The sequence below is a fragment of the Beta vulgaris genome, chromosome 9 (genome assembly GCF_026745355.1).
Source record: "Beta vulgaris subsp. vulgaris cultivar EL10 chromosome 9, EL10.2, whole genome shotgun sequence".
Taxonomy (NCBI): Eukaryota; Viridiplantae; Streptophyta; class Magnoliopsida; order Caryophyllales; family Amaranthaceae; genus Beta; species Beta vulgaris.
The window spans coordinates 2,928,446-2,945,016 of NC_079210.1; the positions used below are offsets into that span (position 1 = coordinate 2,928,446).

Here is a 16,571-nt window from a genome sequence, read left to right on the forward strand (position 1 = left end):
TTTAATGTATTGTATGAACTAGTATCATGTTAGAGTTTTGGTGGTTATTTAATTTCTTGTTATATGATGGTTCTAGTTATTGTCTTTTGTTTAGCTACTATATATGATCAGGGATTGGTGGTTGTTGGTTTTATGGCTTTTTTTCTGCTTTATTTGACCCTTAATACTGCTATATTCTTGGTTGTTTTGCGGGTTGAGTTTTTGGATTGTTATGGTGCTGAACTGTGTGTAGTTTTAGTACTGTTTGGACTGCCTTTTGCTGCCATAATTAGACTATATTGAGGGCTGTTTGGGCTGTTCAATTGTTGCTCGTGGATGGCTAGGGGAACAGTATTTTGATATTATTTTGTTGTTGTTGTGCATAGGTGAGGTTGTAGCATTAATTTTAAGTAAACTTATGAGCTTTGCTTTACAGTTTCTAGTGTATTAATTACTAGCATGATAAGGTTAAGTGTTTTATTAGTTTGGTCTTTCTCATGTTGATTATGGCTTGTTGTAGTTTTGTGGGGAAAAGGTGGCTTGGATTTATTTTATCTATGATCATTCATAGTATTTTCAAGTGTTTGAAACATTGCACCTATTTTCAGTTTGTGATGAGATTAAATTATATTTTTGGAGTTATTATAATGATTACTATTATCAATATTATTAATTATTATTATTTTGAGAAGAATATTAATTTTAATTGAAATTCTTGGATTGCGATTCTAGGTTTCTGTTGATTTGGTGTAAGGCCTTATTAAGGGCATCCGTGTGATTTGATAATTGAGCAATATTTTATTGTATTTTTTTGTTTGAGAGCAAGATTATCCGGAGGGACATAATCCCAAGGTGAAGAACATGCAAACCATATAGGACGTAATCCTAGGTATACCTTGGTTTTATTGTCGTCCGAGAGGTCGGTGGGGACGTAATCCTAGGAGTATGACCATTCTTAGACACAGGCAGTAGGGAACGTAATCCATAGGCTGTCCTGGAGGTTGCAATCTGACATTACCATAGGAATTGGGTTGTCGACTAGGGTTCAGTTCTCTCTCAAACTATTATCTATATATATTTTTTCGACTTATTGATTTATTTGGTCTCTTGTTTTGTTCCTTAATTCATATATATATATATATATATATATATTTATACATTTTGTTATTTCTTTGTCAACCGTGTTATATTATGCTTTTCTTAAGTGATTTATCTTTTTTTATCCGTGTTTGTTCTTGAATGGTTGTTTTCATAACTTATCTATTAAGTCTCTTATAACTCTTATATGGATCCTAATTGGGTATGGCAGAGCTGTTAGTTACTCCCCACTAATTGTGGATGTTGTTGTTATATTATGCAGGTAAAGATGAAAAGTAGCCCTTTTTGGTTGTGGGTTGTGAGATAAAGATTTATTAGGCTTAAGACATCTTTTTATTTCTTATTTTTGTTAGTTTCGATTTATGAGATTGTTTTGCCTCCTTTTGGATTTTTGTTCTAAACAAATTTGGGATTTGAATTTCAAGTTTGATTAGTATATTATGAACGATAGAGTGACATATTGTAACACCCCGATAATCTCCCTTTTGCTCACAGAATTCTAGATAAATGCACCTTGTGCCCACAAAGAAGATCCATATGCACGGTGCATCCCTCGTTCATCCATATGTCCAAGCCTCATATGCCAAAGCTTGGTCATATCCTCCTAAAATGAACCTCAGATGATGGAACAGCAGTGGAACCTGGCACAGTAGAACCTTGTAGAAGATAAGGTACCATTTTTAATACCTTTAAAAACCACCTTCGAACCCTTGCAGACATTCATAACTCCACCTTCACCTTGGAAACTAAACCCTTATTGTCGAGAAGACTTTAAGATATCAGATTCTTTGTCATCAGTGGAACATACATGTCTAACTTCGTTCAAGGTGTAGAATGTACCATCATGAGTCATCAACCTGATAGAGCCTATTTCAACTACTTTGCAAGCAACATTGTTGACCGACATAGAACTATTACCCCCGTTTATTTACCCATAAGTTGAAAACCACTCCCTGAATGGACTAATATGATATGCTGCCCCATAATCAAAAGCCCACACATCCCTATAATGTGACTACTGGTTGTTAGCAATTAGGACCATATCTTCCTCAGAGTTACCATCAGTTTCTGCCAACGCAACATATGCTTCATTTTTTTCGTGTTGCTTCTTTTTCTTAGGACATTCATGTTTCCAATGCACTTTCTCCTTACAATAATTACAAACACCATTAGTTTATGGACCGTTAGAATTCGAATTTTTATGGTTTAATTTATTTTTACCATATTTTCTGTCCTTTTATACTAGTAACAACTAATCCTGATGCCTGGTTTTATGTACCAGATGTATACCTGGGTATGGGTCGGGCTTGGGATAATGGTAGGTCGGGCCTGAAATTTCTAGATTTTAACCACGGGTCGGGCCGAGCCTGCGGGCTAGGCTCGTACCTCCTGCATGGCTGGCCCGTGTTTATTACTTTTTCTTAGCAGTTTTAGACTAAAAAATAAAGAGAAGAGGCGTTCATCCCACAGGCCATATAGGCGGCTCGTGCAGGGTCGAGCATGGAATAAAATTTCATGACAGTGGCAGGCCCAAAGCCCATGTAGCGAACAATGAGTCGAGTCGTGCATCAAGCGGGCTGGCCTGCGTGTCGGCCCGGCCCATGCCCACCTCTAACTGGATGTCTTATGATGGAACTCTCTAGTATGAAGAGCATATCTTACTTCTTCCAGACACAGACTATCTTTTCCAACAATAAAAGAATCCACAAAATTCTCATATGATAAAGGCAAAGATACTAACAAAATTAACTAACAAATCCGGCTCTAATACGAGTTTGTTGTGACAGATGCAATTAACGAAGCAAAAATAATGAACAATTAATACACAAGGAATTAGTGGTTCACTAACAATGTGTTAGGTACGTCCATAGACAGAGGAAAAACGATTTATTAGGTTTAGGACAGGGTTTATATAATACCCTACTAATTAACCTAACATATAGGCATAAACCCGAAACTAAAACAGACTCGATGTATTAAATAACATATACCAAAAAGTTCGGGAGCGTAAATCCTAAGCGCTAGATATTTAATTTTAGACATAGTTCAACAATAACAAATGAAATTTCAAGCCTAGTAATAAGCACTATTTAGCACTTTCTAAGTGAAAAATGGAATTCCTCCAACAAAATGAAGTTGAGAAAAGGAGTAGAACAAATTCAGCAAACTAAAGTCTAAACTTTACTTTTAATCGCATATTCCTCCCAACAGCAAAAAGTTGATTCCAAAATACATATAGTTGGACCTTTGGACAAAAAATTATTATAGATTTCATACATGCATATAGTTTTGCACAAATTATAGCACTTTTGGGCGGGCATCAAAGTTAAGCAAAGAGGATGGCAATAGTTCCATAGGAGACATGCAACTTAAAAAAGCAAAGCAATAGTGGGACAATCTCTCACTCTCGAGTTTCCTTTTGTAATCATATGTCCACATCAAGTCTTAACAAGTCACACACCCCTCTCTTTTTTTTTTGTCTTGGAAAATTAAAACCACTCACACACACACACATATGTATCTTCATATCATCTTCTTTTTTTAGGTCCATAGATTAGCACCCTTTTCTTACAAAAAAAAATAAATATTTACTACGACCCGTCAACCTAGACGACCAGACCCATCCTTGTCAACTCAGCAATTCCTTCTCTGTGTGTCATTTCGTCATTGATATTCTATGGCCACAGTACGTACGTGACTAGCGCAGCTAACAATAAACATTGTATTGTCCTTCTGCAATTTAGGGCAACTAGAGAAATCATTTTTTAGCCAAACAAATGTATCGATATGAGGTGTTTCATGTTTGGCATGTAAATGGTTGTTGGTTGTTTGCTATTTTACCTGGTTATTCATTTGACCGTCTGTTGGTAAAAACTTAAATGAATCGAGTTTACAATAATTTATTGTTCAACGGACTCTATATGATATTTTAGTTTTCATTTGACATAGTTATTTTTTCGTTTTATATAGTCATTTTTGTATAATATTCAATTTTCTGATATAGTCAGTTTTTGTATCATATTAGATGTAGATGTATACCTGGGCATGGGTCAGGATTTGAAAGTATGTTGATAGCGGTTGGTCATTCTGTGCAAAATAAGTTTAGAAAAAAATAAAGATAAAAACAACAAAATATGCATGCATGTTAGGTAATACTCCCTACGTCCCATAATATAGTGCTCATATTCCTTTTTTGGTGTTCCAAAATATTGGGCCTATTTCTTTTTTTATCAATTTGTTTGGATCAAATCATCCTCACTTACTAGTTACTACACAAACTTTTCAAAATACCCCTACTTTTCTCTCAAAGCATGTGACCCCATTTATTGCTTTACATTAAGGAACATTTTTTATCAAAGGAAAAAGAAAATAAAGACCTAATTTAAAAAAGCACTTCACTAAATACATTCTTTTGGAAATCCTACTACTCATTCTATTTTTCTTAATTCTCGTGAAAAATGAGAAGTGAACATTATATTATGGGACGGATCGGAGTGAGTAATTATTAGCTTTTCATCTAACACTTGAGGGGTAGTCGATTAGCCTAAACTAACACTTAACAACATATGCATGCATGGACTAGCTAGTAGAGTTCATGTTTATCCTTTGTTTGTTGTGTTGGGATTCAAAGAAAAGGGGAGGAGGGATTTAAACCTGTGACCTATCGTTCACAACACTTCAATCTTAAATCACTATGTCAAACCATCCTTGATATAGTTTCCTTTATAGTTAATAAGTGTAGTATGCACTTTGTGAAATAAAAGTCCATCTGATTATTCGTCTTTCTTAGCAGAAAAATTACCTCTTATTATCTGTTGTTTTAACTTCTACACTTCGTATGTTTTTGTCTATCTCAATTCTCAAATCTTAGTAGCCCTTTATTATCATATTAGAATGTTCCTTACATGAGAAATGAGAATCAATCTCAACCACATAATTGAATTAGTTACAACACTTGTTCATTAGAGTTACATCACTTATTCATAAGAGTTATAGCGCGTAAAGTTCATTTTCATTTCTCATGTAAGTATGCATTTTCATATGAATTCACTTCTATATATATATATATATATATATATATAGGGGTAGGATCCGCTGAAAACAGCTCTTAATCTGAAAACTGAAAACAAGGTAACTTTTAAGCCCTTTGGGGTAACTTTTAACACTTTTAGGGTAACTTTTGTCAGTTTTAGGGTAACTTTATTATATTTGTAGTTCTATATATTTCAAGGGTAACTTTATTTATTATAAGAGTAACTATTACCACTTTTAGGGTAACTTTTACCATTTTTAGGACAACTTTTTAGATTTTAAGGGTAACTTATTTTAACTTTGATTATAGTTAAACCTATGAAGGATTCGAACCTACATCGTTGTGTCTTACACAATGTTTTGCCAATTGAGCTAATAGGTTGTATGAATTTCGCCAAATATATGTTAGTGAGAGGGGGTAACAAAGAGCTTTAATACAGCAACTAATAACAATTTTTGGAAACTAATAAAAACAGAGTATGCTACACCATAATGAACAAGATAAAAATAACAGAGAGAACACCAAAAGTAAAAAGTAGACAATACCACATGAAACGAAAGATTAGGAAAATTAAAATTATCAGTTTTACATCAGAGAAAGCAACAACATCCAAGTAATGTAACCATAAGATTTCATAAACACGCAATATAAAGTTACCCTAAAAGTGCATAAAGTTACCCTTGAAATATATATGAAATTACCCTAAAATTGCTAAAAGTTAGCCTAAAAACGGTAAAAATTATCCTAAAAGTGGTAATATTTAGTCTTATAATAAATAAAGTTATCCTTCAAATATATACAACTACCCTTAATATAATAAAGTTACCCCAAAACTGGCAAAAGTTATCCTAAAAGTGTTAAAAGTTACCCTAAAGGGGTTAAAAGTTACCCTTGTTTTCAGTTTTCAGCCTAAAGATAGTTTTCACGAGATCTCATTCCTATATATAATATATATATATATATATATATATATATATATATATATATATATATATATATATAAACTATCCCAATTGAAATAATGTTCAAATAATAATAAGGTGATCACAATAAAGAAGTAAATATACTCTATACACTATAATATAACATGGTTGAAGTGCATTATAAGGAAATTTTCCATTTTCCCATACCCAGAGAATAACATTCTTGTCTTTAATTCCGTGATATCTTAACATCAATCAACATTACACTATATATCCTTCTATTAAATTCTAAAATAACTTACCCATCAGATCACTTATATACCTAAATTATATCAAACATCACTTACTACAAAAAGATACTGAAATCCATCATTACTACTCCTAAATTAAGTCATCACGTGAATTTCCCACAGTAGATCAAGTAATAATAATATAGTCCATGCAAAAGTACGTTACATACATTAAAGAAACTGATAATATGGAAAAGGATTGTTAGAGTTAATAACCATGCTACTATCTTTATTTTCTCTCTCTTCCTCCCTCTCCTTGTTCATAATTGCAACAACAATGGAGTTTTCATCATCATCTTCATCTTCATCTTCTCTCAATACTGGGAAGAGCTGAAGTGTAGGAGACGACGACGACGACGACAACGACAACGACGATGACACCCGTCTTTCACCGGAGTTAACCTGCTTATCCGGTGACTGGTTAAGGTCTTTAGGTATAATAATGGAGGGCGAGGAGAGAGAAAATGGAAGAATAGAAGGAAGAGGAGGAGAAGGGTAACAACAAGAACAAGATGATGAAGAAGGTTGGACCATAATATTATTATTCTGAGACTGCCACGTGCCATTCCTTTGTCCTGCAAATAATAAGTTTTTTCCACTAGAAATATTATTATTATGATTAGTAATATTATTATTGGTAGTATGATTATGTTGGAATTCTGGAGTTTGATGGAATTGAATCCATCCATTATTATTATTATCTGAAGTAGTTGTCTGATGATCTGCTTTTGTTAGCCCTGCTTCTTCTGATATATGTATTGGAGGATCAGATTCCTGCTCCATCATCAAATCCAAACAGTACATGCAAAAAAACCAATTCAATATTATATATTAATATTATAACAAGATATGAAAACTCATACCATGCATACAATAAGTCAATAAATACTGTATATATAGTACGGCCTTGGTGTTGACATGACATAATATATGCATGTTCACTTTCTTGCAACACGCATTATTCACATACTTTATTTTGACCATATTATTTAAAATCTGTTTGAAATATTTTCGTTAGAGGAAATAATAAGCCGGTCAAATAGGAAGAATGTTAGAAAACGAATGGAGTATCATGTAACATAATATTGAATTTGTTATGATGATCGAAGGTGTGCATTGACGTATATATAAGTGAAGCTGAACTGTTCCATTTTCAGGAAACGGAAGAAGTATTTAACTATTATTGTCCTTGGCAATCTTTGGTCATGTCTCATGTGCTTAAAAATAGAGGGTACATTTGTCTTTTCACTAGGTGAAATAAATCCAAAGACTAGAGAGAATAGAGATATCTTGTTTGTGTTTGTGTGGGTGGAATTGAAATGAGAGTTGAAGAATGAATGAAAGAAAAGAAAAGGCATGCAAAGGTCCCCCGACAGAAAGGAAGGAAGGCAGCTTTTGGATTCTTTTCATTTCCCAACAAATTTTACTTTTTCTTTGCATGTGTATCATCACTGATTTCCCCCTTCTTCCATTACACCCCACAAAATTATTACTCCATTTCCCTGTTTTTCTCACACAACCATATATATACTTTTGATTTTATATGCTCCTATAGTACAAGTTAAATTAATGAATAATTACCTAATCATAATGTCGACCTACTATAGTAGTATGCTCCATAATCGAAGCATATTAATTACATGCAATGTACGTACAAGAATTTACTCTTTGTATGTTATTAGCAACCTATTTTACTTTAATTTTTAACCAGTAATACTTGGTCTAGTGATAAGGAGAGCACCTTGGGGATTCAATCCTCACCAGAGGCACTTTGAGGATAGAGATTTCTCTTACACAAGGTCCGAACAACTTTTTCTTACCAAAAAAAATTACTTTAATTTTTAATGATATTCATAGTGAATTTGTCTCACTATATATTATTAAATTTTATTTTTTGTATTTAATATTAAAATATTCATGACTTAGATTAGATAGTGGTAGAACAATTAATAATTATAAATAAAAGAACTTTTTGGTACTAATTTATGAAAAGTTGTTAATAAAATTTATATCTTTGATAAAATATGCTATATATAAAAGATATTTGTTTAATCTTTTGAGGTGACAAGTGACAACACTTATAGATTCAATAATTTAGAGAGAGAAATATTGTAAAAATGTTACATTTATATATGAAGATTTTCTGTCTGTTTTTTATGAGGATTGTCAACTTAAAAGTTAAACGAATAATTTTCTCTACTACATAATTATGCTTAGTGAGTTAAAGTTTGACTATGCAAAAGACAAAGTATATTCTTCCTTTTTTTAGGAAGAAGAAAAAGAGAATATTCATCAAAAGAAAGAAAAAGCAAAGAATTTAAATTAAGATTCAAACCTTGTTTGTAGACGAGGGTGCCCATTTGTTGCTCTTTTGTTCACCTTCAAAGCCTATTTTATTTCCTCCAATAGCACTTCCTGTTTATGTTTTTAAGAAGAATTATTAATAACTTCGATATATAAAAGTCAAAATGTTGCGACTAAAAAAACAAAGGAAGTACGTACCAGAAGAAGGTGGAGGAGGAAGTTGAAGTTGACGACGACGTTTCTGACGTTCCCTAGCCTTATGATTTTGAAACCAGTAGAAAACATTTTTACCTTCAATCTTACCATAGCTACGAAGTTGAGCAGTTATATGCTGAATTTGCTCGGCGGAGGGCGTTCGTGTCCCTCGCCGATACAACTCCTCTAGTGCCCTCAATTGTTCCGGTGTCGGATTCCACCTCGAACTCACCATCACTTGGTTTGTTCCCACCACTTCCTTACCTTCTTCTACTCCAACTATACGTTTCATCAATACATTACATGAGAACATATTAAAATTTTACTACAATAATACTATTAGTACTAGCAAAAAAAAAGTTACAATGGCTCTATTTGGCATTACTAGCTGAAAATAAACTGAAACTAATAAGTTAACTGAAATTGATAAGATAAAGCTGAAACTCGTAAGGTGCTAGAACTGATAAGGTAATTGATTAGTATATTCCTAGTTAAAATCGCATTTGAAATTAGTTGTTACATTACTAGTTCTAAGAATACTTTATGAACGTGACTAAATAAATTAAAGTTAATAGTTTAAATTACACTATCAACGTGACAACATATAAAGATAGTTTAAATTACATTATTATCAACGTGACTGTAAAAAATGTGGACGGAGAGAGTATATATATATATATAGTCCTTACCAAGGTGGTTCTGGTGGCGAGCGGTGGTGTTCAATGAAAGAAGGTGGTTTGTAGGGTTGTGGAAAGCAGTTAAACAAGCTGCAGTGTTAACATTATTATTATTATTGTGATTTTGAGGAGAAAGATAAGGTCTTGGAGCAAGAGGTCGAAGTTTACGACCTCCTTTAAAAGGATCTACCAAGTTGAGCTGATCTTGGTTAGCAAATTCATTATAACCCATCATTTTATTATATCTTGGGAGTAAATGAAAAATAGATGCAAAAATCCAAGTTGAGTTTTAAAAGAGAGAATTAATAAGAGTTACAAAAATGGCAATACATATATGAATAAATGTAGATAAATATAGGAGTATTTAGAATTGAGAAATGGAAAATTGTGCAAGAGTGAAAGAGATGAGTGAGAGGTAAGTAGAAAAAGATGGATCACTTGAATAGTAGAAAGAGAAGGGAGAATGAAGTAGGAAGGTATGTTATGGGAGTTTTTAGTAAAGGGAAATTATATGGTTTAAGAGAATAAAGACAATATATCCTAGTTGACTGCCAATAAAAATTTATTAAAAAAAATAATACTTTCTCCGATTTTTTTTTACATGTTAGACTTTCTATTTTAGGAAGTTTCAAATTAGATATTACACTTTTATTTTGAGTAATAACTTCTTTATATCTCTCTGCTACTACATATGTTCGCATGGGACCCTTTTGATTTCTTTCTCTCTATCTCTCTCCTCTTTAAAAAAATGTCTAATAGTCCGTGATTTGAAAAGTGTAACATGTAAAAAAACGGAAGAAGTAATAATAATTTTTGTAAATTAAAAAAAAAAAAAGAGAAGGCGTGGAATTCTGAAGTTATTGGGAGAAGGGACAGAAAAGGGACGTGACAAGGAGGAGAAGAGGTTGCTTATGATAAGCCTCATGATTCATATAATGGTCACTTAAAAGCCCATTTAAATTCATTGTTTCGTCTCATGTTTGGTACCTTTCATACTTATTCTATATCCCAACTGCCCCCTCTTCTTGTCTATTTTTACCTTTCTCTCTCCACCTCTAAGACACTCTTTTTATTAGGTTACAAAAAATGTCAATTTTTCAAATTTAAGTTTGTATGTGTACGTAGTGCAACGTAACTTTCCTACTTTTTCATTTGATTTTTCATGCATATATATATACTTGTATTTTCCTTAAGTAAGTTCTTAGATGAGGGTGTTGACATCTTCAGGCTAAGTTAAATTTTGGTATAGATTTTCTTGTATAGTTGTGATGAGATACATTTTGCACTGAATATTATATTTTTACTCATATTAATGGTAATTTTCATTTTAACTTAACTAGTTCTTTTAAAGTGTTTATTGTTTGCTCTAGTAACTGGAGCAACACTTCGCCGGCTTTAGTTTGCAGGTTTGGACTAAAATCAGCCACAAAATCGACTAAAGCTTGCGACTTAATGGTCATCGTCCTTACTTTGTACTTGATTTCATACCTATATACATGTACTAACCATTTGGCCATCCTGTCTGACTACTCTGGCTTATTCATCACATATCTAATTATAGAATAATTAGTTTTTATGCAAATACAGGACAACATTCAAATTATGATTGCAACTTAGTGGATAGCCATAACTAAAGCAAGTACGAGTTTTTCTAGAGAAGTATACATTATCTCAACATCAGACAAAGTTTTACTTACATAATATATGGGGGATTGGGTTCCATCTGATCTTCTTGTACTAAGACGGCGCTTTCAGTTGCATGTGTTACAGCTAGGTTGAGTTACAATGTTGCTTTGGTCTTGGGGTTTTGTCAAGAGAGGTGGTGTAATCTTCTAGGTCTTCACATCTCGGAATACTTCTTCATGTTTTCTTGTCTATTTAAAGGATTTTTTCTTTCTTAGCATGTCATCGAACAACTTGCACATGTCTGAAGATTTGGAAATGAACCTGTTTCATGCAGCAACTTGTCCGATCAACTTTTGCACATCTTTGACGCATCTTGGAGATTGTAGGTTGATAATTTCTTTGATATGCTCTGGACTTGCTTTAGTTCCGCGTTGGATTACGACATATCCGAGGACCTTGCCTGATGAGACACTAATAGAGTACTTGGTGGGATTCAACTTCATTTCATAGGACCTGGGGATTTCAAATGCTTCTTCCAAATGCTTGATTAGGGATGGCAATGATGCGAGTCAGGCTCGAGTTTGACTAAACTCGACTCGAACTCGAAAACTCATACCCAAACTCGAGTCGACTCGAAAACTCTCGAGTATCAAATTTTCAAGCTCAAACTCGAACTCGGAACCTAAACTCGAACTCGTTTCAAGCTCGAACTCGAACTCGATTAAAGATCGAACTCGAACTTTGTTCCAGCTGGAATTCAGTTCCAACTTCCAGCTACCTATTATGCATTCTTTGAAGATTTTGTATGAACAAGAAATACCAAATCTTATCCTTTGATATAGTTCTATTTTTTATAGGAAAAATTCTTCCATCTGCCTTTTGGTCATTTTATATACTTTTTCTCATTTTTTTTAAAGAAAAGTAAAAGTATTTTTATGGAAAAAAAGTTAAAATTTCTTAAAAAAATAAAAAGTATATATATATATATATATATATATATATATATATATTATTTGAGTATCTCACGAGCTTCTCGAGTCGAGTATTGAGTTGCTCGACTCGACTCGTTAACCTGTCGAGTCGAGTTTGAGTTCGAGCTCGAGTCAAGCTCATTCGAGTCAAGCTTTGATCGAGTTGATCGAGTTTTGACCGAGTCGAGTAGCTCGCGAGCTGTATCAAGTCATTGCCATCCCTATGCTTGATGTGGTTGTCAGCTTTTTTCAGACTTTGACTATTTGTTGTTGATGTACACCTCCATGATGTCCCCAATCTATTTTTCAAATATTTTATTTACTAACCTTTGGTAAGTTGCACCGGCGTTTTTAAGGCAAAAAAAATCACTTTGTAGCAATGAATCCCTCGATCAGTTATGAATGTCGTCTTTTCTTGATCTTCAAGGCGCATAAGGATTTGGTTGTACCCACTATAGGCCAGCAATAACTCATGACCTAATGTGACATCTGACATGAAATCAATATGAGGCAAGGGGAACGGTCCTTTAGGGAAGTTGTGTTGAGGTCCATGAAATCTATGCATACTCGCCATTTCTCATTCTTCTTAGGCACTACCACCACTACACATTTGCCAACCAGTCTGGATATTTTGCCTCTCTGATCATGCCAGTTTCCAGGAGGTTTTGCACTTCTTCGTTCATTACTTGATTGCATATTGGTGCAAATTTCCTACACTTTTGCTTGACAGACATGTGGTTAGGATTAACATTAAGTTTATGAGTGGTTATCTTTGGGTAAAGACCACGTCTTCATGCGACCAGGCGAAGCACTCGACATTTTTCCGAAGTCAATTAGGTGTTTTTGCAATTGTCCTTGGATATATGCCCCAATTCAAATTGTTTGCTTAGGTTTTATCGAGTCGAGGATGATTTTGTTAATTGAAAGCTTCGGGTTCCACATATTCCTTGATGGTCCGTCATTGTTATAGATGTTATGTTGGAAACTTGCTTGTCGCATATGGCTTAAAGGCTGCCTTGTAACCTTATGTTGCTAACTTCTGATCTCCTTTTTTATTTCTTGCACTCCCCATTTGGTAAGGAACTTGATGGTTTGTTGGTATAGGTATAGATGGCCCCGCCTTCATGTCGTGTATCCAAAGCCTGCCAGAATGACATTATAAGAGGATAAACAATCAATGACTAGAAATTTTACCTGGATATTGACACATTCGGCATATATAGGCAATATGATCTCGCCCATGTGTGTTCTTTGCCTCGTCGCTGAATCTCACGAGGATTGTGGACTTCTTGGTGATGTATCTTTCACTTACGACCCATTTGGTTATTGGTCATAAATAGTTGTAATGGTAAGAAAATTTAGTGTAAATGTGTAAAGAAGTTCTCATGCCAATGACCTTGGGAACGAAACTTTATCATAAAACATGGATTTCCCTTTATAAATTTTCATTACCACCAAAAACCACACTCTCAAGTGGTGATGGATAGTAATGAGTTTTTAGGAAGAAAATGAATATCTTGGGATGAAGTAGCATTACCGTAGGTATTGACAATGGATTTGTAGTATATATTTACACTATGACGCATTACGATTCCTACCATTTATGGCCTCTTACCAAACGGGTCGTTAAGCTCATATCCTTGAGCACATCTAACATGAGGATGTTTCTTGAGCTGCCGTTGTCGATAAATATTTTACTCAAGAGGCAATTCCCAATCGTGAGAGATATCAATAAATTGTCGTGGTGTGGATCTGCCAAGTCAGCGGCATCTGCTTCATCGAAAGATATGGGCAATCAATCTGATTTTGCTTTTCTGCTAGTGGCAATTGGTTTTTCCATTGAACTCTCTTTTGCATGGCGTTTTGCGGCTGAATATGTAAGGCCACATACATCTAACCTCCAAATATAAGATTGATTACCCTAATTAGCTGTGGTGGAGCTGACTGCCTTTTTAATGTTGTTGCCTCGCGCTGGATTGTTGCCTTCACCTTGTTAGTCATGAGATCTTTCACGAACCTTTTCCTTAGAAAGTGCGCTACTTTTTTCTTAACGCGATGCATTCTTATGTTGTGTGCCCGATATCTTCAAAAAAAATTTAAGGAGAAGTGCCATACTCGATTGGAACCTCGCACGGATTAATCTGATTGACCCATCTACACAAGCAAGGCCCTTTGGAGGTTGGGGGAAGGTAAACGAAACCTACCCCTAAAGTGCCTCTAGTAGAGTTTGACCGAGGTTGTGGGATACAACACTTAAACGGAAATAATAATTGTTACGTTTAATAGTTGTTTGGTATCCTAGTGGAATGGAAACAATTGAGAGGTTTATGATTGAAGAAGGAAACGTGGTTTCCACTAGTTTGATAAGGGTAACAAATGAAGGGATTGTAGGAGACGATATGTTTGTTTAACACTCATACCAAACAATTAGAAATGAAAACCCTTTTTTGATACCATTTCCTATATCAAATTTTTCTGTACTAAACACCCTCTTAAAAAGTAACCCAAGACAATGTATCTTTTGGAACACTGATAGTAAATTGTTAATCTATCTCTGAATCGTGTGACTTGAATTGGGCACGTATTTCTCGTTCTTAACAATTAATGTTCAAACGGTTAAAGTTTAGGTGAAAATTTTCGCCTTCAAGCTACTATATAGTATGTAAATAGAGGTGATTTGACTAATAGAATTTTCATTGTTGCTACCTTATGGTCCGTTGTTTAGACTAGTGATGTAATTTTCAAACCTTCGTTACTGGCTTGACAAAAAGTTTGAAACAAATGATGATTCAGTAGTACCGGGGGGGAATCGAATGAGCAAGTGAAAAGTCTCCCAGGGAAATTCAAATTTAAAAGTTTCCGAAATTATTTAGGACTGCTAACTTTCCATAATCACATACCTAAGAGCATTACTGTTGGTTCCTTGTAGTTTGTGGTCATTAATTATTTTATTACTTCCTCACTCTTCCACCTACCCCACCATATTTTCTCTCTCTTCCATTCCTTTTTTGCTCCTCTTTTTCTTGATCCATCGACCATCATGAAAGTTGGACATCAATTTTTTGGCCAAATTTTTTCTCTCTCCTAATAAACTAATATTACTTTTATACTCTCTCTCCTCATAACTTAAGGGTGCTTATCTAGCGCAGGGGCGGTTCTTGGCCCATGCTGTTTAGGCGACGGAATAGGGCCCCAAAAATAGAGGGGCCCCGAAATATATTATATGTATTGAATGTTTGAAAGAAAAATAAAAGGAAAGCATTTGGATCAGTGGTAAAGTAATAAGGGATGGTCGGATGGGGCAAAGGGGCGCGAGTTCAATTCTACTTCGACTCGTGAGCTCGCCGAGCTCGGCTCGAGCTCGTGATTAGAATTTGCGGCTCGAGCTCCGCTCGTGAACTCGTTTAGGCTCAGCTCGTGTGCTCTAGGCTAAGCTAGTGAGCTTGTTTAGGCTCGACTCGTGAGCTCAATTAGACTCAGGTTCGGCTCGTGAGCTCGTTTACCTTTTCTTTTTATCTTTCTTCTATTATATACCTTAGTTAATATCTTAAAGAAAGACTTAATATAATTTTCAATATATATAAACAATATTTCAATATAAAATATTTTTTTAATATAAAATAATAATCGAGCTGTTGACGAGCTTTACGAGACGAGCTTTACGAGCCGAGCTTTGCCTAGCTAGGCTCGGCTCTTACGTCTCGAGTCGAGCCCGAGCTTCAAATAGCCGAGCTTTGACGGAACTTTGATCGAGCCGAGCCCGAACTGCTCGCGAGCTTGTCAGGCTCATTATCAGCCCTACATAACCAACAAGGAAGGCAACGACTAGGAGTACTCCAAGAATCCTCCACAGGAAATAGAAATCCAACCACTCTTAAGCTTGTGGCACTGAAATTGTACACTTTCTGTACTTAAAGAGCATGATCAACTTTGTTTCTAGTTTCTACACTAAACAACCTCTCAAGAGAACAAGAAAACCAATAGTAACGGCCAATACGGTTAAACAGATTCCTACCTTCAGTCATCAAAACACAAATATAAAATGCTAAGAACACGTTCGTTACCATTTTCTGTTTTTAGTTTTCAGTTTTTTTAGGACTAAAAACAAACAAAAAAAAAAAAAAAAAAAAAAAAAAAAAAACTAAAAAAAAGGTAATTTTCACTTTTTAGTTATCAATTTTCATAATTATCATATTTCTATTAACTTTAACTAACTTTTTATCCATTATACGACATATATCATATGGCTTTCAAATGCAGAAAATTAAAAACCTGAAAATCACAGTGATAGCGAACGATCCCTAAGTTGCTAACACTCTTGCTTTCACAAAATTATAGAATGTTAAACACTCTTGCCTACAAAACCGAAACATAATGGGCTACAATGCGATTCGATATCAAAAACTGAAACAAAAATATTGAGGAGTTTACATTCCCAAACTTGAATCAACTAAAACGCAGAATTAGATAGCAAA

General features: G+C 34.4%; 1 protein-coding gene across 1 annotated transcript; it reads right to left on the reverse strand.

The window, feature by feature from the left end:
- Positions 1 to 6,187: 6,187 nt before the first annotated feature.
- Positions 6,188 to 10,543, reverse strand: LOC104902696 (WUSCHEL-related homeobox 1). Its single transcript, XM_010690568.3, has 4 exons — positions 9,512 to 10,543; positions 8,826 to 9,101; positions 8,659 to 8,738; positions 6,188 to 7,097 (listed from the first exon to the last, which is right to left on the reverse strand). Exons 1-4 carry the CDS (start codon positions 9,732 to 9,734, stop codon positions 6,495 to 6,497), a joined length of 1,182 nt encoding a protein of 393 aa, XP_010688870.2. The 5' UTR covers positions 9,735 to 10,543; the 3' UTR covers positions 6,188 to 6,494.
- Between the last annotated feature and the right edge of the window lie 6,028 nt (positions 10,544 to 16,571).